At 36.4% G+C, this 23,590-nt stretch overlaps 1 protein-coding gene and 1 long non-coding RNA gene across 7 annotated transcripts; both read left to right on the plus strand.

Annotated features, from left to right (window-relative positions):
* Positions 1-3,130: 3,130 nt before the first annotated feature.
* Positions 3,131-5,823, plus strand: LOC125590331. Its single transcript, XR_007326645.1, has 3 exons — positions 3,131-4,106; positions 4,213-4,267; positions 4,337-5,823. It is a non-coding gene; the product is annotated as an uncharacterized LOC125590331 (long non-coding RNA).
* Positions 5,824-11,593: 5,770 nt separating this feature from the next.
* LOC106348611 (disease resistance protein RPV1) lies at positions 11,594-16,345 on the plus strand. Of its 6 annotated transcripts, none has more exons than XM_022706161.2 (8): positions 11,594-11,768; positions 11,882-11,964; positions 12,063-12,548; positions 12,672-13,762; positions 13,863-14,144; positions 14,221-15,231; positions 15,323-15,816; positions 15,921-16,345. In XM_022706161.2, the coding sequence occupies exons 3-8, from the start codon at positions 12,065-12,067 to the stop codon at positions 16,114-16,116; spliced, it is 3,558 nt and encodes a 1,185-aa protein (XP_022561882.1). In that variant the 5' UTR covers positions 11,594-11,768; positions 11,882-11,964; positions 12,063-12,064; the 3' UTR covers positions 16,117-16,345. The 6 variants fall into 6 exon arrangements, with proteins under 6 accessions (XP_022561882.1, XP_022561883.1, XP_022561881.1 ...); XM_022706162.2 differs by having other exon boundaries at positions 11,595-11,768; positions 14,323-15,231; XM_022706160.2 differs by having other exon boundaries at positions 11,712-11,964.
* The last annotated feature ends 7,245 nt before the right edge of the window (positions 16,346-23,590 follow it).

Consider the following 23,590-nt stretch of genomic DNA (forward strand, 5'->3'; position numbering starts at 1 on the left):
TTCTTCATTGCATCAGTGATATACTGCGGATTCAACCCATCAATGATTCCAACACGATCAATGAAAAGCTTACCAACATACTTCGGAGTACAGTGTCTCCGCTGAGCGAGTCGGTCTCTCACTGAGCATGTATGTTTTTCCACATACTTTGTTACCCAAAACGTGTTTGTCCCATGTTTCACACTCGCTCTGACCTTCCACTGACAACCACTAACCGGACATGTTGTCACAAGGAGAGTTTTCATTGACTTGTATATTCTGAAGGAGAACTTAAACCTCACTGCCGTCAACCGCAGCTCTGAAAGCAGTGCATCCTTGCTAACAAAACTCTGGTTGACATAGATACTGTTACCATTCGATCTTCCTCCTTCAATCTTTTTGATATCTTCTAAACACATATCATCATCTTCCTCATCCTCATCTTCAACCTTTCTATAAACACTGTAATCCTCACCATTCTCGTCTGCTTCAGCAACAATAGAGATACCAGCATCCTCCTCCCCATCGTCCTCCTCCCCATCATCCTCCTCCCCATCATCCTCCAAATCATCATCATCATCTTCAAAACATTCATCAGCTTCATCAGCTTCATCATCTTCTTCCCTGAACTCTGAAACCGTTTCCACCTTGCTACGGCTTGATACACAAAGCCGTACTCCATGCGTTTTGGTTATCTCGAGCAAGTTTTGAACTTGTCTATCACTTGTAACATGAATAAGAGGGGTGTCTGGAGCCTGCATCATTTCTGCTGGTAATGAGTAGGTTATCTCCACAGATTTTGTGCTCATGTCCATGTTATAATCTTCTTGAGCCATTGCAAGAAGTTCAGCATGTGTCGAACCTTCCCCCCAAAAAATGATTCTCGCTCCTTTGACATTATCAACCACAAAATCCCAACGGCAATCTTTCAACAACCATTCTCCATACACTGCATGTAACTGACGCATCATCTACAAAAATTCAAAATAAAACACATTAGTAAACATAGAGAAAATGAAAGTTTACTAAACATTGACGCAGACGAGATACCGGTAAGTCGTCGGGAAGACATACCAGTAAGTCGTCCAAACATGTCATTTTTGCAATTGAATTTTAAATAGGACGACTTACTTGTAAGTCGTCCAGCTTTGTTTGTTAAAAAAAAAAAAAAACAACCTAGACGACTTACTGGTAAGTCGTCTAGGATAAACGGGTTAGTTTTGCATTTGACCGAATTGTGTCAGATATTTGACTTTTCCTGGATGACTTACCAGTAAGTCGTCTTAGGGAAAACAAAAATTTCAATATTTTATTAAAACTAGACGACTTATTTGTAAGTCTTCTCAGGTTAGTTTGCAATTCGAAAAAGAAACTTAAATATTTAACTTTACCCAGACGACTTACTTGAAAGTCGTCCAGATAGGCGACGTACGAGAAAGTCGTCCGAGATAAGCAAGATTTGACCAGAATCTAGGAAATAAATCTGGACGACTTTGCTTATCCTGGACGACTTTCAAGTAAGTCGTCTTACTTGACGACTTCCGCGTAAGTCGCCTGGAAAAAGTTAAAATATAAGTTTTATTTTCCAATCGCAAAAGTAACCTGATACGACTTACAGATAACTCGTCCAATTTTAATAAAATATTGAAATTTTTGTTTTCCTGGAGACGACTTACTGGTAAGTCGTCCAGGAAAAGTCAAATATCTGACACTATTCGGTCAAATGCAAAAATAACCCGTTTATCCGAGACGACTTATCAGTAAGTCGTCTAGGGTATTCTCTAGATTTTTTTTTAACAAACAAAGATGACGACTTACAAGTAAGTCGTCTTTTTGACCAGAAGACTTACCCGTAAGTCTTCTACAGCCAAACTACTTACGGGTAAGTCTTCTACACGAACAGATCTGGAAAAAATTCCAATTTCATACCTTAAACTAGTGAGATGACTTACTTAGCACACAGAGTCTTCTCCAACCACCCAGAATCTGAAACGAAAGTAACCCACCAAGAATAGTATGCTTGAATGGCTCTATCAACCATAAAAAAAATTTGAATCAAAAGCTTGAGTTTTTTGGATGAATATGGAGGTAAAGTGAAAGAGATGTTGTTTTTAATTTATAACAAGTGAGAAAGAGAGAGTGTAAATCGATTTTAGGTGCATTAAGAGCTTCAAATTGGTTGTTCATGGTGGTTGGGGCATTGATGGCAATGACAATCTTGTAATTACTTGAAGATGATAAGGGTGAGAGAGTAAAAATGTTATTTTCGGAAAGAAAAAAAAATTGATGGCATTTTCGTGAATTATATGAACTTGTGGGGTGAATATGACAAAATAAAAATCTAAAAAAAACATGGGTTAATTTTAGGTTTGATTTTGAGTTTTGAGTCTTGAGTCAATTTTGCAAAAAACCCTTATATCTAATGCGATACGCTAGTCCTCTCTGTATGAGTATAATGCATTTTTCCTGGGACGACATAATAGATAATAGGGTTTATTAAAGGAAATTAAAAGAGCGATAAGACTTACGAAAATGTAGTTTTATATTTTCATCATCGAGATTCAAACGATTACAATAAGACACGAAACCATCGTTAATCTGATTAAACATAATCCATTTCATCATGAAGACGAGGCAAATTAATATTATGACTCAAGAAAGAGAAGACGTCGGTTTCATGGTTCACGTCTACCATGAAGTTGGGGATTAAACATAATCCATTTCATTATGAAGACGAGGCAAATTAATATTATGACTCAAGAAAGAGAAGACGTTGGTTTCATGGTTCACGTCTACCATGACGTAGGGACCCAAACAATCCTCATAACCGTTAAAACACTAATGCGATGTACTTTAATAATGGAAATCGGTCCGCTCCCAACCATTGCTTAAACCGATAAATTTAGAAATTGGTAGAACGGGATGTTATCCGCTTGAAAGTGAAAGAATGCGATGTAGAGACTAGAGAGCCTAGACGAGTAGAGGACTCTCAGATCTGTTGCTGCCATTGACCGAGAGATATGGTATTAGTTCTGACAACTGATTCTGTTTGGGCTTTTGCCCCCTCCCTATTTTTGGGACCTATCTTAAATCTCATGTTCACGAGAGAGACATATTCCCTTGCTGGGACTAAATATTTTATTTTTTTTCCTATATATTTCAAACAAATACATATGGAAAAGAATTCAATCGTTCTTATTCTTACCAAAAGCTAGCTGAGAAAGAAAACATTACCAAAAGCTATAAGATCGCTCAAAGGAAAATATATCATCGATTTAACCACAAAAAGAGATTCACATTCTATTTATTATTTTAAAACGATATTACCGCAAATTCCATTTCCTAAAAAGGTGGTAACAATATTTGAATACTTAGAATTAGTTATAACGTTAATTAAAGACTTGACAGAGCAGAAGAATACATTAATGAGATAATCTACATTATAATAGGGCAGTTGCATCACTCCTGATGCGATACGTCAGCGATATGTGGATCCTATTTTTAAAAAATGAGAAAAAAATGGCTGAAACAAATATATATTTATGAAGGTCGGAAACCTTTGCTTCTTCGGTTTTCTCTGTGGGACTCATACTTATTTATTTTATCTAATGATTTAATAAATACTTTATAACTCACGTTTTGAAATGAGATTCGTTAAAAAAAAGCTCAATAAACCTCTTTGGTCTGTAGGCATTCTCTTTAATGGAAGTTTAGGGTTCATAACTCATCTAAGAAACACAGATTGGGTCTTTGAGTTTCATGAATCAGTTTTTCTTCTTTAGTCTCTACATCTCCCCATCTTTAATAAATTCATCGTCGGTTCTTTAATTTTGCATGATAAATCATGATTGTGTGGTTTTAATTTTCTTTGGTCATCTTTGGCTTGCACCCTTTGATCTAGCTAAGAAGAAGAAGAAGACATTTGTCGTTCAGGATGCCATCAAGGACTCAGCTGAGTCACACGGGAGACATAATATATGTTGCCTGATTGTTCAAAAAGAGTTTATGTGCTGTGAAACATATTTGTTTCTTTTCATCAGTTGCTTTGTTTAATCTTTTTTCCTGCAAATAATGATGGCTTTGACAGTTCATTCACGGGAGCCAAGAAGTAAAAGAAGAAGAAGCCAGTGAGTGTTTGACATTTTCTGTCTTCCTGAGTTTTTTTTTCCATTCATTAAACTTGGATTTTGAAGATTATGTGTCTCACATTCTTTTTATTTTGATGGTTGTTAGGTTGAATGAAGATCATTGAATAAAGAAAATGTCGATGCTCCTGAAGATTTGGAGGGTACTTTATATTTCTTTCTCTGATAATTCTAGCGACATAAATTTGAACCTTACAGAGGGTATATTGCAGAGCATCCTAATGATGAGGAAGAGGTGGAGGGAATTGATCTGCACCAGCAACGTTACCCGTGGGAGGGAAGTGACATGGATTACTTATACGACGAGGTAAGCATATCATTAGATGGTTTGCGGTCCATCTTTGAGAGCCGTCGATTGTAAGTGTCTATCGTTTTGAAGTTGTACGACACTAAGATGTAAAGAATTACTAATCACGATTACCTTACTAGTTGAGTTCTTTTGCACAGCTATTGTCAATGGAATTAACACTGAAAATTGATGGTGCTATATTTCATGTTCCAAATGCTAACGCAAGCTCCAATGTTGATTCTCAGCTTTAACATGCCAAAATCAGAATGCAGTGGGTGTTGTAAGGTAATTCAGTAGGCACAAATGTTCAGTTGAAAAAAAATTCTAAATTGTATTTATGCATCAAACTTATCATCTGTAACATAATAATATGCTTTTTCTGTGATAGGAACCGTTTGTAAATAAATGTCTCGGATGTATATGACTGCTTAGTTTGTTGCTTTTGACAGTGAAATCACTAAGATTGCAATGTGTCAGGACAGCAAAAGCATCTCAACTGATGGTTAGTTTTACAATTTCGTTGGTTTCTTTTTCCTATTATGTTGGATGGATTATTTTAGCTAACAAATATCGCAACAGAGCGCTGGCAATAACTCTAATAGATTTATATATACATTTAGAATTGGAAGTTTTGTGAGAACAGAAACAAGTACTTCTGTCACGCTATTGGATAGTTATACGCCATTTCAAGAGAATTGATTTCTTATATTTCTCATAATCAGTAAGATTTTAACTGTTTTGTCTACTTTGCATTCATACCTCATTCTCCATCTAACTTCTCGGTGCTACTATATAATGATCAAGTCATTTTCTGCACAAATAGGCAAGTGGGGATGTTACGTTGGATGTTTGGTTTATTGGGCTTGGCTATACAAAGTCTGTTGTGACTCTAAAATTTTTATCTCATTTAACATTGATTCTGGTTCTTGGGAGAATTGCAGATTGTGAATGAAAGGCACAAGCAGGGAACATATGTGTAGCTGCGTTCGAATCGACATGTAGCGGTATCTGCAGATCCGCTGATCCCATTGTAGAGGTTAACATGCAATGTGTTGACGTGGAAATCATTATTTGGAAGCTACATTTCGAGGCATTTCCTCAACATATAAATAGACCATAGACAGAGTTTGATGTTTATAATACTCAGTGATCATGGAGTCTGCAGAAAATAGTCCTTTTGCATATTCTATATGGAACCAAGAGATATGTTCTTTGTTTGATGATTGTATTATGATAGCTACTAACATAGGAGATGACTAGAGAAAGAGAAATGAGTATGAAACTCTTATATGGGTAGCTTTTGTAAACACATTTGGGTTTATTACAGTTGTGACAAACAATTATGTTTATAGTAAAGGAAACCCGCCGCAGCGTCAATAACAAATGCGCCTGTTTTTTTGTTGTTTGGGATTGAAATAGCTTATGGGTTTTCTAAATCAATATAATTGATTTGACTAAAGCTATCTTGGATGACAAAAAGAAGGATTCAAGTTTAATAACTTCTACTTTAGACTTTAATTTCAACTAAATTATAATCAGTCTTTTATCCATATCATCTTAGTTATAATCGTAAGGATTTATTAGAATAAATAAACAGTTTCAACAATATTTAATATGTGATTTAATAAACAAAAGAACATGTAGGATTTTTAGGATTTAAAGAGATTGAAGACAATAGTTAATGAATATGAAAAAAATACGAAGCAGATGATGAAAAATGATTCGAGCAAATTAGTGGCAACACAGAGCTAAGCGAGATAAAAATATCAATCAATAAATAATGAAAGAAGAATGAGCAGGGTTAAGTTATTACATAAGCCAAAAACTAAGACAAATCAAATGACAGAACGTGAAAACAAATGTAAACAAGACAAGAGGAGATGGTGAAGATAAAATGTGTTGAAAAACTGAATGCTAGATTAGTAAGCAAGAGACAAAAATAGATTAAAATGCAAGGCGCGGGTAACGATCCCTAGTTCAAATAAGGATAAAATTATAAAACGGACCTTGCGTTTTCTTGTAGGGTATGAATAATGCATTCTCTAACGTTCATAAAAAAATATCACCATTCACGAGAAATAAATTTTTCTTCTCGTTCCCTACCATTCCTTTTTTTTATAGAGAAATAAAGAACAAAAGTATTCCTTGTTACTTGTTAAATTTGAGAAGGAACAACCATTCCTTCTCATTCCTGCAATTTTATTCATTTACGTTCCTTTTCTATTTGTTCCTCTTGTTTCCAGAATGGTCACCAGTTGAACCTTGTAGTGTCTATCTCAACCCCTACAATCTAGATACTAAACTTTATCTCAACCCCACTCCAAACCCTGAATATTAAACCCTAACCCTAATCAGTAAACCCTAGATCCAAATATAAACCATAAACCCAAATATAAACTCTAAACACAAATAGAATGGAACAAAATAAATAGCATAGTACATACTTGTAAAATTATCAAATGTTTATGATTGCATAAAAGAAGTTAATGATGATTCCAACCATATCCCCTCGCCTTATAAATACTAAACCCTAAACCGTAATCACTAAACCCAAATATCAAAAAATAAAAATGTACACAATATAATGTAACATTAAATTATATAATATTAAACTATACAATATAGATCATAGTACGATTTTTACAGATTCAAAAACATGTAATGATAGTTAGATATTAAGAAAATTACAAACTATATTTCTAAACAAAATAGAACACTCTTTATTAATCATCAAATAGAATGGAACATAATAAAATAGTATAGTACCAAGAAGTAGAAAACAATAACACGCATTTGGGAAGAAGAATTGGCCGCTGTTACTTCACGTTGCCGCCTCTCCTCTTTCGTCAGACAAGACACCATCGATTTCACAATCAGAGAAACCTCGCCTTCAGTCACCCAACGAGAATGAGAAGACTTTATACTGCTGCAAAAATCAACTCCGATAATCGTGTCCGTCTCATTGCTCTCTCCCAAATATGAGAATCAAACTATTCAACTTCTCGAGAAGGAAAAAAGGTAAAAATTACGGAGACTATGACAAAGCGAATACGGTGGTGATGATGAAACAAATGATGATGATGGTTGTGCTGGTTGTACATGTAGCGGTGATTGAAGCTATGTGACGGAGATTTATGTGTTCGTTGTATCAAAAAGAACCAGAAATTTGAGTGAGAGAGAGAGAGAGAGAGAGAGAGAGAGAGAGAAAAAAAATTTATTATGTGTGGATATGTGACTTTCCAGTAGACATAAATTATTTTTAAAATATAATGATTATTAATTTATTTTTTTTTCTGCAGGTTTTGCCGCTTACAATAGAGTGTAATATGGTAATATTACATAAAAGACACATGATACAGTAGAAAGATAGAGTTTTTAGCTATAGATTGAATTATAATTTTTTGGTGGTCATACAGCCCAATTTTCCAAATTGCATTGTATGACCACAAAAAATTATAATTCAATCCATATATAAAAGCCCTATCTTTTTACTGTTTCCCATGTATTTTATATAATATTTCCAAATTACTCTTTATTATAAACGGCAAAGCCTGTAAGAAGAAAATAAATAAGTTAATAACTATTATGTTTCAAAAATAATTTGTGTCTGTCGGAGAGTCACACATCCTCTCATAATAATTTATTTTTCTTCTTCTTTATTTCTTCCTCTCCCTCTAAGATCTCTGTTTTTTCTTTTGATATGACGAACACATCGCTAGGACCATCTTCTCTCCACCACCGTCTCCATCCATGTCTCTGAACTTCCTCTCACTGTCTCATCTTCTCCTCCATTTTCCGTTGTTGTTTCTTCTCCTCCTTCATGAACTTGATCACCAGCTCTTCTATTAATCATATCATTTCATTCGCCTCTTCATTCTTCTCTTTCATTACTCCATCAACTCCACATCCGGTCATTCAGTTGCAATATACTATTTGTATTGTTCTATTCTATTTGGTGAATGCAGAATATAAATATGGATGTATAATAAATAAATATTTGTTATGTTTGTAAGCTTATGTACTATTTGTATACTTTATTTCATTTATTGATGTACAGTTTCTGTATTCTAAATTTGATAGTTCTTTTTTCTAAAATTTAGTATGATTGTTTTTGCTATTAAATTCATTTTATTCAAATGCTTGAGGAATGTAAGAAGTCTAGTTTACATTATATTTGGCTGATAAATTAAAAATATATAGTAAAAACATTTATACATTATATTTGAGTTTATAGTTTACTGATTAGGTTTTAGATTTACTAATTAAGAGTTCAGGTATAGCATTTAGCGGTTGTGGAAGAGTTTAATATGTAGGGGGGGAGGGGGGGGGGTTAGAGTTCAGGTTGGGGTCATATACTACTTTGACGATATGAAATAGAACACACGCAAACTTTATCTAAAAAATATAGTAAAAACATTTGTAGATTATATTTGGGTTTATAGTTTATTGATTAGGGTTTAGATTTATTAATTAGGGGTTTGGGTATAGTATTTAATGGTTGTGAGATGGTTTAATATGTAGAGATTAGAGGTCAGTTGGGATCTTATACTACTTTGACGATATGGAATAGAACACGCAAACTTTATTTTAAAATATAGTAAAAACATTTATAGATTATATTTGGGTTTATAGTTTACTGATTAGGATTTAGATTTACGAATTAGGGGTTTGGGTATACTATTTATATTTGAGTTTATGGATTATATTTGAGTTTATGATTTATTGATTAGTGTTTAGGTTTAATAATTAAGGGTTGGGATGGGATGGGGTTGGGATAAGGTTTAGTATATAGGGGTTAGGGTTGGGGTAATGTTTAGTATTAGGGTATGTGTGTGAGGTTATAATCCTATACTATTTCGACGATGTGGAATAGAACACTCAGGGTCTGACTGGTGACCATCCGGGAAACAAGAGGAACGAATAGAAAAGGAATGTACGGGAATAAAATAGCAGGAATGAAAATGAATGGTTGTTCCTTATCAAATTTAACAAGGAATAATTTTGTTCTTTAATTCTCTACAAAAAAAAGAATAAAAGAGAATAAGAGGGAATTATTATTCCTTGTGAATGGTAATTTTTTTTAGGAACGTTAGGGAATGCATTATTCCTCGCCGTTCCCTGGTCACCATTCATACCCTCAGTGTATATATATGGTCAATAAACGTGTCACGTGGATGCCTCGTTCTTCTTTTCTTTGAAATAGTTTTAGCCCACTTACCATACATTACAAGGATACATGGGCACTTAAAACACATCTTTACGGGATAATGGCAAATGGAAATTATATAATTGGATGAATTAAGGTGTAAATATTAGTTTTTTCATTATGTCAAAATCATTGTTATTGATTTCCATCTCAAAATTGGCTATTCAACAAATAAGCCATTGTAGATATTAGGGAAATTGCATTGTATGACCACCAAAAATATTATAATTCACCATCTAGCTAATTACCCTAAATCTCATCGATATATGATGTATTATATGTAATAATGCTATTATACCATTTGACTCAACCGGTGCAACCTGCCAAAAAAATATAGAAATTAGTTATTATTTACTAAACAAAGTAAACGCGACTGTCACAAACAATTAATCCAAATAAGTTTGTATATAATAAAAATTGAGGAAGTTCAATAGTTTCTTTCTTTCTTACTGAGTTACTGTTGTGCCACATTGAAGACATTGAATCTCAATATTTTAAAAGTAGATTATTGCTTTGTTCCATAATTTCATAAATATATACTATGCTACTTATTTTATTCATTCTATTTGGGTTTTATGTTTTATATTTAGGTTTAGCGTTTATGTTTGGCTTTAGGGTTTAGGGTTTAGGGTTTAGTAATTAGGGTTTAGGGTTTAATATTTGGAACGTGAGGGTTGAGGTTGGGTCAATATTAACTTCTTCCATACAAGCTTAGACATTTCATAATTTCAATAATATGTACTATGCTACTTATTTTATTCCCTTTTATTTGGGTTTGTGTTTTATATTTGGATTTAGAGTATGTTTGGGTTAAGGGTTTAGTGATTATGGTTTATGGTTTAGTAGTTAGAAGTTAAGGATGGGGTTGGGATAGGGTTTATCATTTAGAGGTTAGGATGGGATTAGTGCCCTATTCTATTTTTATGATACGAAGTAAAACACTTCGAAATAGGTGGGGTTAGTATCATATACTAATTTTCTGATATGAAATACTCTTTTTATTAAAAATCTGTTTGATCCACTCATTTTACATCATTTAATTATTTTTTTGCATTCACCATCTCATTATGTGGAAATGGACTTACAATGTGTAGTAAATGAAATACCCCATTAATTAAAAAATGTTATATTTTCATCCACTTGTTATATAGCAAATACGTACGTGGTAACCTAGTGTGTGACGTAAGTGACTTTATATGTTTTTGGCGTTCGGATACCCATTCGGGTTTGGATCGGGTATTTTGGATTTTTGGGTATTTTGGTATATAGGTGTAGAATCCATTCGGGTATTTTTGAACTTCGGGTCGGGTTCGGGTATTTTTAGTTCGGATTCGGTTATTTCGGATCGCGTTCGGATATTTAGATATTGAAACAGAATATTAAATATTTTATTTCTCAAATTTCTTGTATTTAAAAATATAACTTTCACTTAACTAATATTTTTTATTTTTAATAGATTGAATGGTTAATAGATTTGGACATAACATTTTAAAACTAAAAAGACATTAATTTGGTTATTGTTTTTAAATTTTGGATGTAACTTTTTGTTAATTCTTGAAATAAAAAGTTTGACATGCATTTTAAGTGAGTAGCAAATCATTTTCTCCGTAATTGTATGTATATCATATGAACTTAAAGTATGTGTAGTATTAATATAAATATTTTATATAAAATGAGAGATGTAAACTAGAAATATAAGGTTAATTATACATATGTTTGGTTATCTTCGGATATCCATTCGAGTTCGGATAGTACTCTTTCGGGTTCGGATATCCAATCTCTCCTAATTCAATACCCGTTTGGATATTTTGCTACTTCGGTTCAGATTTTGGTTCAGTTTTTTTGGATTGGGTTCGGTGCGGCTTCGAATATCGGGTAAAGTGTCAATCCCTACTCGATACCTACAAATAAAAGGGATATAACCGGCTGCATAAATGTTAGTTTGTTGATTATGTCGAAATCAATGACATTTTCTTAATTTTCATTTGCAATATTATGGTAGATATTATGGTAGTGGTGATGATTGCTCAAAGAAAATAAAAGCTATGCCAAACGAACAAATAATATATAAAAAAAAAAGAATGGAGGAGATAAGAAGACTTGCAATTCATATGTTAACTTCGTTATAATTTTCTTTGACTCAACTGTGGTAATGTTCCTTAGACAATCTGAACCTTTACATTTGCCAAACTCAGTCAACGGAAGTACCTGCGATCATCGTCTAAATTTCTCAACCGATCCCTCTTGTTGTTTGATTGTTAGGTCTGTCTGTCTGTCTGTCTGAGATCCGGTTCTGCGGTCCCGAGAGAGTAGTAAACCTGGGAAGAAGAAGAGGTTCAAAGCAGGTAAGCAAACAATGTTTCAGATTCGTTTTCCTGTTCATGTCCTTGTAGAATCGAATATTACTAAGTAGTGTGCCTCGAGTAAAAAAAACTTTGGTCAGGTATGGAATTGGGTGAATCCAGTGGACAAACTCGGGAACGATGGAGCTACGACGTGTTCTTAAGTTTCCGTGGACCAGATGTGCGCCGTACCTTTTTAGACCATCTTTATACGAGTCTAGTGAGATCTGGAATATACGCATTCCGGGACGACAACGAACTAGCAAGAGGAAGAAGCATATCCCCGGAACTGTTGAAGGCAATTCAAACCTCGAAAATTCACCTTGTGGTTTTATCCAATAGCTATGCTTCATCATCTTGGTGCCTTGATGAGCTCGTGCACATTATCCGATGCTTTGAAAGCGACTCGGGACAAATTGTACTCCCAATTTTCTACAATGTTAACCCATCACATGTCCGCAGACAAACTGGATTATTTGGTGAATCTTTTTATCACCACTGTTTCCGTCATCCAGAGAGTAAGGCGCAGCAGTGGAAGGAAGCTTTAACTTACATTGGAAACTTGTCAGGGTATCACAGTCCTAACTGTTGGTCGGTTCGTTCTACTCTGCTCTTTTGTTGCTTATATCTTATATTATTATTTTTTTCCATTGCTTGTCCGGATTTCTTTATCTCGATATTTAACCAGCAATGATGTGTGCATCGTGCAGGGGACACTGATGCAAAAATGATCGACCGTGTGATTAGAGACATTCTCCAAAGGCTGCCTAGTTCATACTTGCATTTACCAACACACGCCGTTGGTATTAGATCACGTGTAAGCCGTATCGAGAAGCTAATGTGCTTTGGTTTGGATGATGTTCAGATTATCGGAATCTGGGGAATGGCTGGGATCGGCAAAACAACCTTAGCCAAGGCTACATTTAACGAATTCTCACATCGTTTTGAAGGAAAAAGTTTCCTAGAAAACTTTGGAGATTACTTGAAGAAACCTAAAGGCAAGTTTCATCTTCAGAAAAAGCTTCTTTCGGATATCTTAAGGAGGGACGACGCAGTGTTCAACAACATGGATCATGCTGTGGAACAAAGATTTCGCAACAAAAGGGTATTCCTTGTCATTGATGATGTTGACGACATGGTTCAACTTCATTCAGTCGGAATAGATTTGAGAGGCTTTGGTCCCGGAAGCAGGATAATCATTACAACCAAGAACAAGCATCTGTTAGAGCAGCTTGACGTAGAAAATATATATTCACCCAAGGAACTTAACCATGATGAATCTCTTGAACTTGTAAGCTGGCATACATTTAGAAGCAATGACCCTCCTACCAAGTTTCTCCAGCTGTCGAAAAACTTGGTTGATTACTGTGGAGGACTACCCTTGGCTGTGGAAGTCTTGGGTGCTTTTCTCTACAAGAGAAGCGTTTCGGAGTGGGAAAGCACGTTGGAATCGTTGAAAACAATACCTGATGATAACATTCAAGCAAAGCTTCAGATCAGCTTTGATGCGCTAAACGCCGCACAGAAAGACATATTCTTGGATATATCCTGCTTCTTCATTAGGATGGATAAAGACTACGTATGTTGCATATTGAATGGATGCAGATTATATCCTGGCATAGGACTCAGTGTGTTAAAGGAGAGGTGTCTCATTACGATCCATGATAACAGGCTGATGATGCATGACTTAGTACGAGACATGGGAAGATATATTGTCCAAGGAACATCTCTGAAGAACTGCGAGAGATGGAGTAGATTGTGGGACCGTGATCATGTTATAGATGTATTGGCAAACTATTCTGTAAGGAACAAAATTCCTATGCATTCTCTGTCTCAACCAAAACTTATAAGGGAGACTTGAAGATAACATTTAACGAATGAAATTGTTTGTTCAATATCAGGGAACAGATGCAACTGAAGGACTTAGTTTGAAGGCTGAAGTCACAACGGCTGTTGATAACTTGGAGGCTAAGGCCTTTTCAAATCTACGTAAGCTGAGACTATTACAGCTCAGTCATGTAGCACTCAACGGAAGCTATGAAAACTTTCCAAAAGGTTTACGATGGCTTTGTTGGGTTGGGTTTCCAGAGGAGTCTGTCCCGATAGACTTACATTTGAGAAGCTTAGTTGTCATGGACATGCAGAAAAGCAACCTTAAACGACTTTGGATTAATGATCAAAAGGTAAAAGTATATATGATTATAATTTTGAGGTCACTAGGAAATCAGAAAGTTTATATGTTTGATTTTTCTTCTTAAGCCTCATGAGTACCTTAAGGAGCTAAAATACCTTGACCTCAGTCAGGCTATCCAGAAAGTATATATGATCAGAAAGTTTATATGTTTGATTTTTCTTCTTAAGCCTCATGAGTACCTTAAGGAGCTAAAATACCTTGACCTCAGTCAGGCTATCCAGCTTACAGAGACTCCGGACTTCTCTTATCTCCCAAACCTTGAGAAGCTGTTCTTGGTAAACTGTCAAAGATTGGTTAAAGTTCACAAGTCGATAGAGGTTCTTCAAGGAAGCCTGATTCTATTAAATCTGAGTGGTTGCATCAAGCTTGGTGAACTTCCGTTGGAGCTCTATACGTTGAAGTCGCTGGAAACCCTTATTCTCTCGGGATGCTCGCAGCTTGAGAGATTGGATGATGCTTTAGGTGAACTGAAGTCCTTGACAACTCTTAAAGCTGATGATACTGCTTTGACGCAAATCCCATCCTCGAGTGGTCAACTGAAGAAACTGAAAGAGTTATCTCTTCATGGCTGCATGGAGTTATGGAAGGACAGACGCTACACCCATTCTGATGAAAGCTCTCAAGTGGCTCTGTTAAGTCCCCTCTCATTGAACGGTTTAAACTGCTTAAAGACTTTGCGTTTAGGTTCCTGCAATCTGCCGGATGAGCTGGTTCCTGCAAATCTTGGGAGTTTGTCATCGCTCGAAGAACTTGACCTCCAAGGCAACCACTTTCGTAACTTGCAAACGGATTTTGCTGGTCTTTTAAGTCTACAGATTCTTAAGCTGGATAATTGCTCACGACTTCGATCCATGTTTAGTTTGCCAAAGAAGTTGAGGTCTTTCTACGCGAGAAACTGTACCGTGTTGGAAAGAATTCCAGACTTACAAGAGTGCTCGGTGTTGCAATCATTGCATCTCACAAACTGTTACAATCTTGTTGAGACACCAGGGCTGGAGGGACTGAAAACAGTTGGAGTCATCCACATGGAAATGTGCAACGGCATACCATATTCTCACAGAGAAAGAATCATGCAGGTTGTTCTCTAAGCCTCTCTTAATTCTTGATATCAAAGTAGCAGAATGCGCCCTTGGTATGATTTATATTGATGGTGTATATATGTTACAGGGGTGGGCTGTTGCTGCCCATGGGGGGATTTTTGTCCCGGGATCAAGCCTTCCAGACTGGGTTAATTTCAAGAATGAGACACGTTCAATCTCTTTTACTGTCCCTGAACCAACTTTGAATTCTGATCTGGTCGGGTTTACCGTGGGGACAACATACGTGAGTCAGGAAGATGATGTGATGTATGCATACTCTCCAAAGATCACATTGAAGAATCAAACCAAGGGAGATGGATGGAGTCGTAATCTAGCAACGGATCACATTCGTATGTACCGTGAAGAACACATCTGGCAAGGGTTCTTTTCAAATGAAGATTTCTTGTTAGAAACAGGGGATCAAGTGCAAGTTTCTGTGGATTTTGGAGATAAAGTCACCATTCTTAAGACAGGACTAACTCTTGCTTACAGAAAAGTCATTGAAGTCCCAAATGAACAACTGACTGAAACAGATGATGGAGTTGATAATGAACTAAATGAAAACCAAAGAAGACCTCCCAGGTATGTTATAATCTATTCCATATAACAAAGAATGATTTTGATTGTTCAGTTTCTTTTCTTTTCTTTTTTTTTTTAATCTCTTCTCTTGTTATTTGGATTCCCAGGAAAGTGGGAATGTGTTTAAAGACACTTCTGGGGGCGTTTTGTTTGTTGGCATTCATTTTTGTTCTTGAAAAGCATGGTAGATCCCTGAGCCCCCACAACCACAATCGCAGGGATTCTGATTTTGATTTGGTATTGGTGGTTCTGAATCTTAATAGAACGCGTGCTAGTGTTATTCCAAAACGGTTTGTACGGTAGACACATAATGAACGTTACAACAAGACACATGCACTTGTTTCAAGTAGCTTGACTGGGAGAAAACGTCTACTCACTGCTGAAGGGACTTGATGGTGATGAATCTCTCTTCAGTTCTTTCCCGTTTGGACAAAATATGTTTGTAGGTTTTATAGCTTTTACTTTAAGCTTTACTTTAGTTGTGAAAAAGATAATGTTCATTTTTACCTTTTTAAATGATCCTCCATGAATATACTAATGTGGCAAAAGGTCAGATGGCCTTGTAGGCATTTTTTAAAAAAAGTAGGCATATTTTTCTATTTCTACTTTCTTGTCATCATGTCATCAACAATTTGTTTGTAGATACTTTCTAATTTGGCGTTTGGAACTCTCTCTCTCTACAACTAAACTCGATTTAAGATTGGGTCAGACGTCCGAACGGCGCGTGAGTGTCCGTCTCGGTTTCTCGTTTGCTCCTCCGCAGTCTCTCCTGCTTACCGTTTTGTTTGTGGTTGTGCTATTGGAGTTCGCCTAAGGTTCTCCTTCGCTCGAGAGATGTTCTGGCCTTGGTGCGGATTTTCGCTATTAGAGTACGAGCTCGAGAGAAGAAGAGAAAGTTTGTTACGATAGAAGAAAGTATTGTTATTTCTCTTTACCGTATTCTACACTGTGTACATGTATTTATACTTATGATTATATCGGTTTACATAACTAAACCACCGGTTCAATTACTAATATACTCTACTCGCTACTGGAGCCACGGTGCAGTGGGTCTCAACGTGTTCGAAGGTCGATTCGGCTCTTTTTAGAGATTTCCTTATCGATCCTTAAATCCATTGGAGAGTCGTTTGCTCGTGGAGTGATATCTTGTATATTTATATATTCTAAGCATCATTCTAGTTTATATATGGATCATTTAGATGCATTTACAGTTTGTTTAAGCTGCATTGTATTGTATTTGTGTGTTTTGCAGGTTTGGAGAAGTGCTAGTCAGATTTTGGAACTTTAGGTGTCAATAAACGACGGCAGCCTTTGCACAAGTATCTAGGCTGAGACCAGGCCCGGCCTTGTGCATGTGCTCCATGCACAGGGTCCACTACAATTTATAAAAAATTTAGCCCAGATTAGGGTCTGAAATGTTTTGAAATTATTTTTTTCTTAAGAAAAAGATCCTAAATTTTGTTTCTTCTCTTTAAAAAGGCCCCAAAATTTTTCTTTCAGCACAGGGCCTCATTTACAACTGAGAGGGGTGTATGAAAAGATGATTAATATGAGAGTAAAAGACAATGACGAACAGAGTAAACAGAGAGATAAGTGATGAAGAGTATATTAAGTTGAGAATAAGAGAGTATGAGTATCAAGAGATTATAGAGATTGACAGTAACCAAGAGAGAAGAGAATGGTGAAGAAGAAATGGAACTCCCCTCTTTCAGCTTAGATTATAATTGATTACAATGAGGGCTCTTTATACCCAACACACACACTAGACAAATGAGAGGAAAAAGACAAAGAGAGATAGATCTGAATTCAAAATGAATGGTTGGGATAGGAGGATCTGAATTAATTTGAATTGAATGGCTGAGATGCAGGAGAGCTTCCAATGTGATAGTGACAGCTCCTAACAGTCATCTTTCTTCTCTCCAACATGTTATTTTAATCCCCACTTGTCCAGTCTCTCTCTCCAAAGGTCAGAACCTAATTTGAATTCAAATTTGCCTTTCAAGTTGAAGTTGCACGAATTTCACTCTTAGGCACAAGTCTGGCACTCAAGTCTCAAGTCTGGCAGCTTACATCTCAAGTCTGGTGCTTCTTATAAAACCTTTATAAAATCTTATAAAACCTTATAAGACCTTATAAGTATTTTCAAGTCTGGCAGCTTAATTCTCAAGTCTAGCTGCTTAATTCTGCTTCATGTCAATACTCCCCCTCAAGCTTGACCATAGGAGATCCTTGGGCAAGCTTATAACTGAGAGTACTTGCCTCATTAAAAACCTAAGCATAGAAAACCCTTTGGGATAAAACCACACTTAGGAAAAGAGTACAAGCCTCTCAGCCTAGGGATTGGCCAGTGAGTTTATGAGCCTTATGATGATGTTGAGGGACTCATAAACTCTGGATCATGGCCTTACTTCAATGGCAAGCAGACTCCAATGCCTTCCTTGCTTCACACTTGAAACAACCTTTGAGCTTCTTCTTATGACCAGAGCTTGTCTCCCCCTTTCTTCTAGCTTCTTGCTTCCATTTAGGGTAGAATCAAAGCCTGCCTTTTCTCATGAGCTCAATAGGTACCTTGTAAACATTTATGGAATGCTGGTGAGGAGTACTGAACACTTGAATCCCTCACACCAACTGCTTCTCAACCAGTATGTGCATTGTCACTCTTGAAGCTTTCAACATGTAGGGGGATGTTGCAACTCCATGATCTGCCACCATCATGTGATTGCTCAGCAAGAAAATCCCTAGTTGAATACTCCTTGTGTCCTTGCATATATGTGGCCAGATTGTAAATCACCATTTGCTGGCTTCCTTAAACTTCATCAACCAGGTACAAGCACACATGCTATGGGCTGATTCAAAGCTTCCCAACTGAAGCTATTTGTTCTAACTCCATATAGTAGCTGATCCATAGCTTTCCAACCAGAAGGTATTGTTCCAACTGAAGGTAACTGCTCTAACGCTATATAGTAGTTGATCCATATAGCTTCCCAACCAGAAGGTAACTGTTCTAACTCCACGCCTTGGGCTGATCCATAGCATTCCACTCAGCTCCACATGATTTTCTTGTCAAGTAGTCTATGATGGCCATCTTTTCTAACACCAAGTTGTTGATGTCCATGTTGATGTTTCTTTGTAGTGGGTTCTAGATGGCTGGTGAACTCCACTTCAACTCCACTTCTGATCTCTGGTGAGGCAATGAACGACTTGAACCGTCAGGAATGATGCTCACCATTACCCCTCCTCAAGCTTGATCCGGAGAGTATAAGTGAAGGACCAAGCTTGGAAAGTGAGCAATATTGAACCTAAACCAGGAGCACAACAGTACCAACACATGCGCTTAAGCCAACTGATCCACCCTTGGTCTCTGCTCCAATGCCTTTAGAGGTAACTGAGGCAACATATGACTTGGACCTTCAGGATTGCTCACCATTACCCCTCCTTAAGCTTGATCCGGAGAAAATGAGTGAAGGACCAAGCTTGGAAGTGAGCAACACTGAGTCTTGAAACCAGGAGCGCATCACCCTAACAGCTGCGCTTAAGCTAACCGGTTCCTCCCTTGATCTCTTCTCCCCTGCCTCTTGTAAGTCTTTTGAACCAGGAGCTCAACAACCAAATGGTCTGCGCTTAAGTCAACCGGTTCTTGCAATTCATGAGGAGATTCAGCCTGGTGGATGGCTGATCAAACTCTGGTCTGCCTCTCCATCAATACTCCTTCCTGAAGTATCTTCAAAGCTCAGCCATATTCTATCTCAGCCACGACTTATTACCATCTGGACTCCTCACACAAACAATCTCTCCATGGTCAGGAATATACACACTGTGTAGGCTCTGGATCATACAGGAATGTACACATGTGTAGGCTCTGAACAGCATGGGAAAAGTCTTCGTCTTTGTCTTGATTTGATGATGGACAAAGAACAACACTTGTGTACCTGAAACATCACTCAAACTCCAGCAAGAATCAGACCACACAAACTAGGATCAGACCTTGGTAACTCACCAATCCTGATCCCAATGTTTTAAGAAAATGCAATAGATAGAATCTACACAACTCATTCAGTTCAAATCCATGCAAACTATTCACTAAATGCTCAGGTATGATAACTCATCAATTACAAGGCATTTAGGCTATTTTTAATGACCATTTAAGTAACAACATGATTAATTAAATGTCAAAACATGGACTAGATAACTCATCTAATCATCCCAAGCAGTTCATGAATGCATCACAGGACCAGAAACAACATATGGATGCAAACAAGACTAGAAACAACATATAGATGCACTACAAGACCAGGAAACTCTCCTAGACTTTTAGCAATGCAACAAGACACGAAACAGGTTCTAGACAACTCGCCTAGACCTTACACAACTCAAACAATTGACCTAAAACAATAACTAGTCATAACCATGCTGGTAAACTTAGAAATAATTTAAAAAAACAGAATCAACAAACACAACTTAAGTATCTTGAGACATGAACTAGGTTCAACAACTCTAGCAACTTGAACATGTCCCAAGTATACTAAACACACCACTCAACACAACCAGAACCATTATCCCAAACTCATATCAAGAAGGAGAGGTTTAACTTACAACCAAGGAACCTGAGCTGGTTCCTTGAACCTCCAATACACATGGGTCATGACAATTTGTTGGATCTGAGATGTTGAGTTGAACTCCAACTCCTTCTCTTTAAGTACATGACCTCCTTCTTGTATCCATCACACCAAAGTCTCCTCCTTTCTTCATGCTTGAGAGTCGCCACCTTCTTAGAAGCTCTCTTCTTGGATAGAGAAAGAGAACCACTTGTACAAGGTAGTTTTGAAGCTTTGCTAGGAAAACTACTCCATAAACTTTTGCTTTCAAGTGGTTTCTTCACCATATTTGACAGGGGAAAAAGAGATTGAAAACTTTGGAAAACAATAGACCGCTGGATAAAAGAGTGTGCTCAAGAATCTTCAAGAAAAATGAGTGGTAGACTGAACTGGTTGAGCTTGATGAGGGTTCTTGAGGCTTAGAGACTTGTATACACCTTGCCTTAGAGCTGGTTGTGGGTTCTTCCTTCTTGGAAAACCTTTGGACCGCTGGAAAAAAGGTTGTACCAGACTCATTTGAAGATGAACTGAGAATGAATTAGATTTGCGGAAGCTTTTGTGAGGTTCAGGAGCTTAAAGCTCTGATACCATGTATGAAAAGATGATTAATATGAGAGTAAAAGACAATGAGGAACAGAGTAAACAGAGAGATAAGTGATGAAGAGTATATTAAGTTGAGAATAAGAGAATATGAGTATCAAGAGATTATAGAGATTGACAGTAACCAAGATAGAAGAGAATGGTGAAGAAGAAAGGGAACTCCCCTCTTTCAGCTTAGATTATAATTGATTACAATGAGGGCTATTTATACCCAACACACACACTAGAAAAATGAGAGGAAAAAGACAAAGAGAGATAGATCTGGATTCAAAATGAATGGTTGGGATAGGAGGATCTGAATTAATTTGACTTGAATGGCTGAGATGCAGGAGAGCTTCCAATGTGATAGTGACAGCTCCTAACAGTCATCTTTCTTCTCTCCAACATGTTATTTTAATCCCAACTTGTCCAGCCTCTCTCTCCAAAGGTCAGAACCTAATTTGAATTCAAATTTGTCTTTCAAGTTGAAGTTGCACGAATTTCACTCTTAGGCACAAGTTTGGCACTCAAGTCTCAAGTCTGGCAGCTTACATCTCAAGTCTGGTGCTTCTTATAAAGTCTTATAAAACCTTTATAAAATCTTATAAAACCTTATAAGACCTTATAAGACCTTATAAGTATTTTCAAGTCTGGCAGCTTAATTTTCAAGTCTAGCTGCTTAATTCTGCTTATGTCAACAAGGGCGTGGCTGAGACAAGCTGTAGTTGTTGTAATAACAAAACTTGGTGTTGGAAGATGCACAACGAGGACAAGGAGGAGCAGTCTCCTCGTGGACAACGAGGACAACGAAATCTTCCACTTCGCGGGAATTTATATCTCCGGCGAGGGAAATCGATGCTGGTAGCTGTTGTATGCGTTGTACGGCAACATTATTTTCATGCACTCTGTTAAGATTTTTGTGTTAGAAGATTGGAGAAATCTAATAAATTGGCACTTGTGTATTCGGGTACATGTCATGATGACTATATATATAGTATGTATAGGCATGTGCATGTGTGTGAATGTAGAGCTGAAGAAGAGCATGTGTGTGGGGAGATAGAGGTGCATCAATAACTGTGTGTAGGGTTTGGAAGTTAACGTGGGCGGTTGCCGAGCTGTGCGTCTCCTTTTCCCTTTCTTCCCCGTCAAGTTACCCACGATTTTGGTTTTTATTTAAAACTTATTAAAACCCTACTAAATATTGTAAAACTGTAGTAACTATTATACCCTACAAATCACTCTCTTATAAAAATATTAACGTAGGGCAATCATATTATATACGTGTGTACGTAGGTGGTATCATGAGAGTCACTTACATTCTCCGCATCTGCATCTTGTCATCGTGAAACGCAAGACAACAATACAATTCACATTAAACAAAGCATCGTAACATTTGACCACTTGCCACTCTTCTACACCCTATCATTTCAACACTTCAAAGCGTCGGTACATGCATTGTTTATTGTTATCATTTTTTTTGGGTAAAAATTGTTATCATTTTAAGCCCTTTAGCAAAAAAAAAAAAGTTGTTATCATTTTTAATGGTAAAGAATTTATATTACTGTAAACAAAATTATATTACTGTCATTGGTTTATCCATTTGCCAAGAATATGCGCGCCAAATCAAACTAGTTATTCAGCAAATATACAATTTTGATAGCTCAAACATATAATTATTTTACAGTTTACATGAAATATATTTTGTTACATATAAAATCTACTTATCTAGCATCTTGAGATGTAATGTAATGCGTATGATCATTGGATTAAGGGGAAACTTTTCCTGATCATTATTTATTTTTTCATGGCTGATTAAGACAAATTATGTTAACTTAGTGACCGTTAAGAGCATTGAACCATCATAGTAAGATAGATTAACGCCAAGGTTAAGGGCCGCACGCACGGGAGAACACGTGCTTCCACCTGCGTGTCAAGCTATGCTCCTCTTATTTCTCTCAATTCCTTCACATCTACGAAGTTGAATTCTCTTCGATTATTTTATTATCGTCGATCGATCAGCAAATTGTGAGGATAAAAGTTTGATTGGGCAGCCTTAAAACTAAATCTATGTTAAGCTCCGATCCCTATTAGTTTAGCTTTACGTGTCAAGCTATGCTCCTCTTATTTCTCTCAATTCTCTTTAAAAAAATTCTTGAGTTCTTGGGTTCACCCTAGAAGTATTTGAGTATTTGATATTTGATATCTTTAAAAAAAAAATAGAATTGAATATCCAAATTAGATTATATTTTTAAAATAAAATAATAAAAATACATAAAAATAGTTATAAAAAATAAATTAATTAATATTGTTAAGTCTTCAGCAAAAAACTAAACCCTATACCCTAAATCCTAAACCCTAAACCCTAAACGTTAAACCTTAAACTTTGGATAAACTCTAAACCGTTGGAAAATCTTAAACCCTAAATCATACATTAAAAACTACATTTTAATAACACTAAACCCTAAATCCTAATCACTAAACCCTAAACCCTTATGTAAACTACCTATTTTAATGCTTGTCTTTTCCAGTTAAATTAATGAGTTTTCCTTAATCAAATTTAAACTTAATGTCATTAAATAAACCTACATATTTTAATGCTTGTA

The sequence above is a fragment of the Brassica napus genome, chromosome C7 (genome assembly GCF_020379485.1).
Source record: "Brassica napus cultivar Da-Ae chromosome C7, Da-Ae, whole genome shotgun sequence".
Classification (NCBI taxonomy): Eukaryota; Viridiplantae; Streptophyta; class Magnoliopsida; order Brassicales; family Brassicaceae; genus Brassica; species Brassica napus.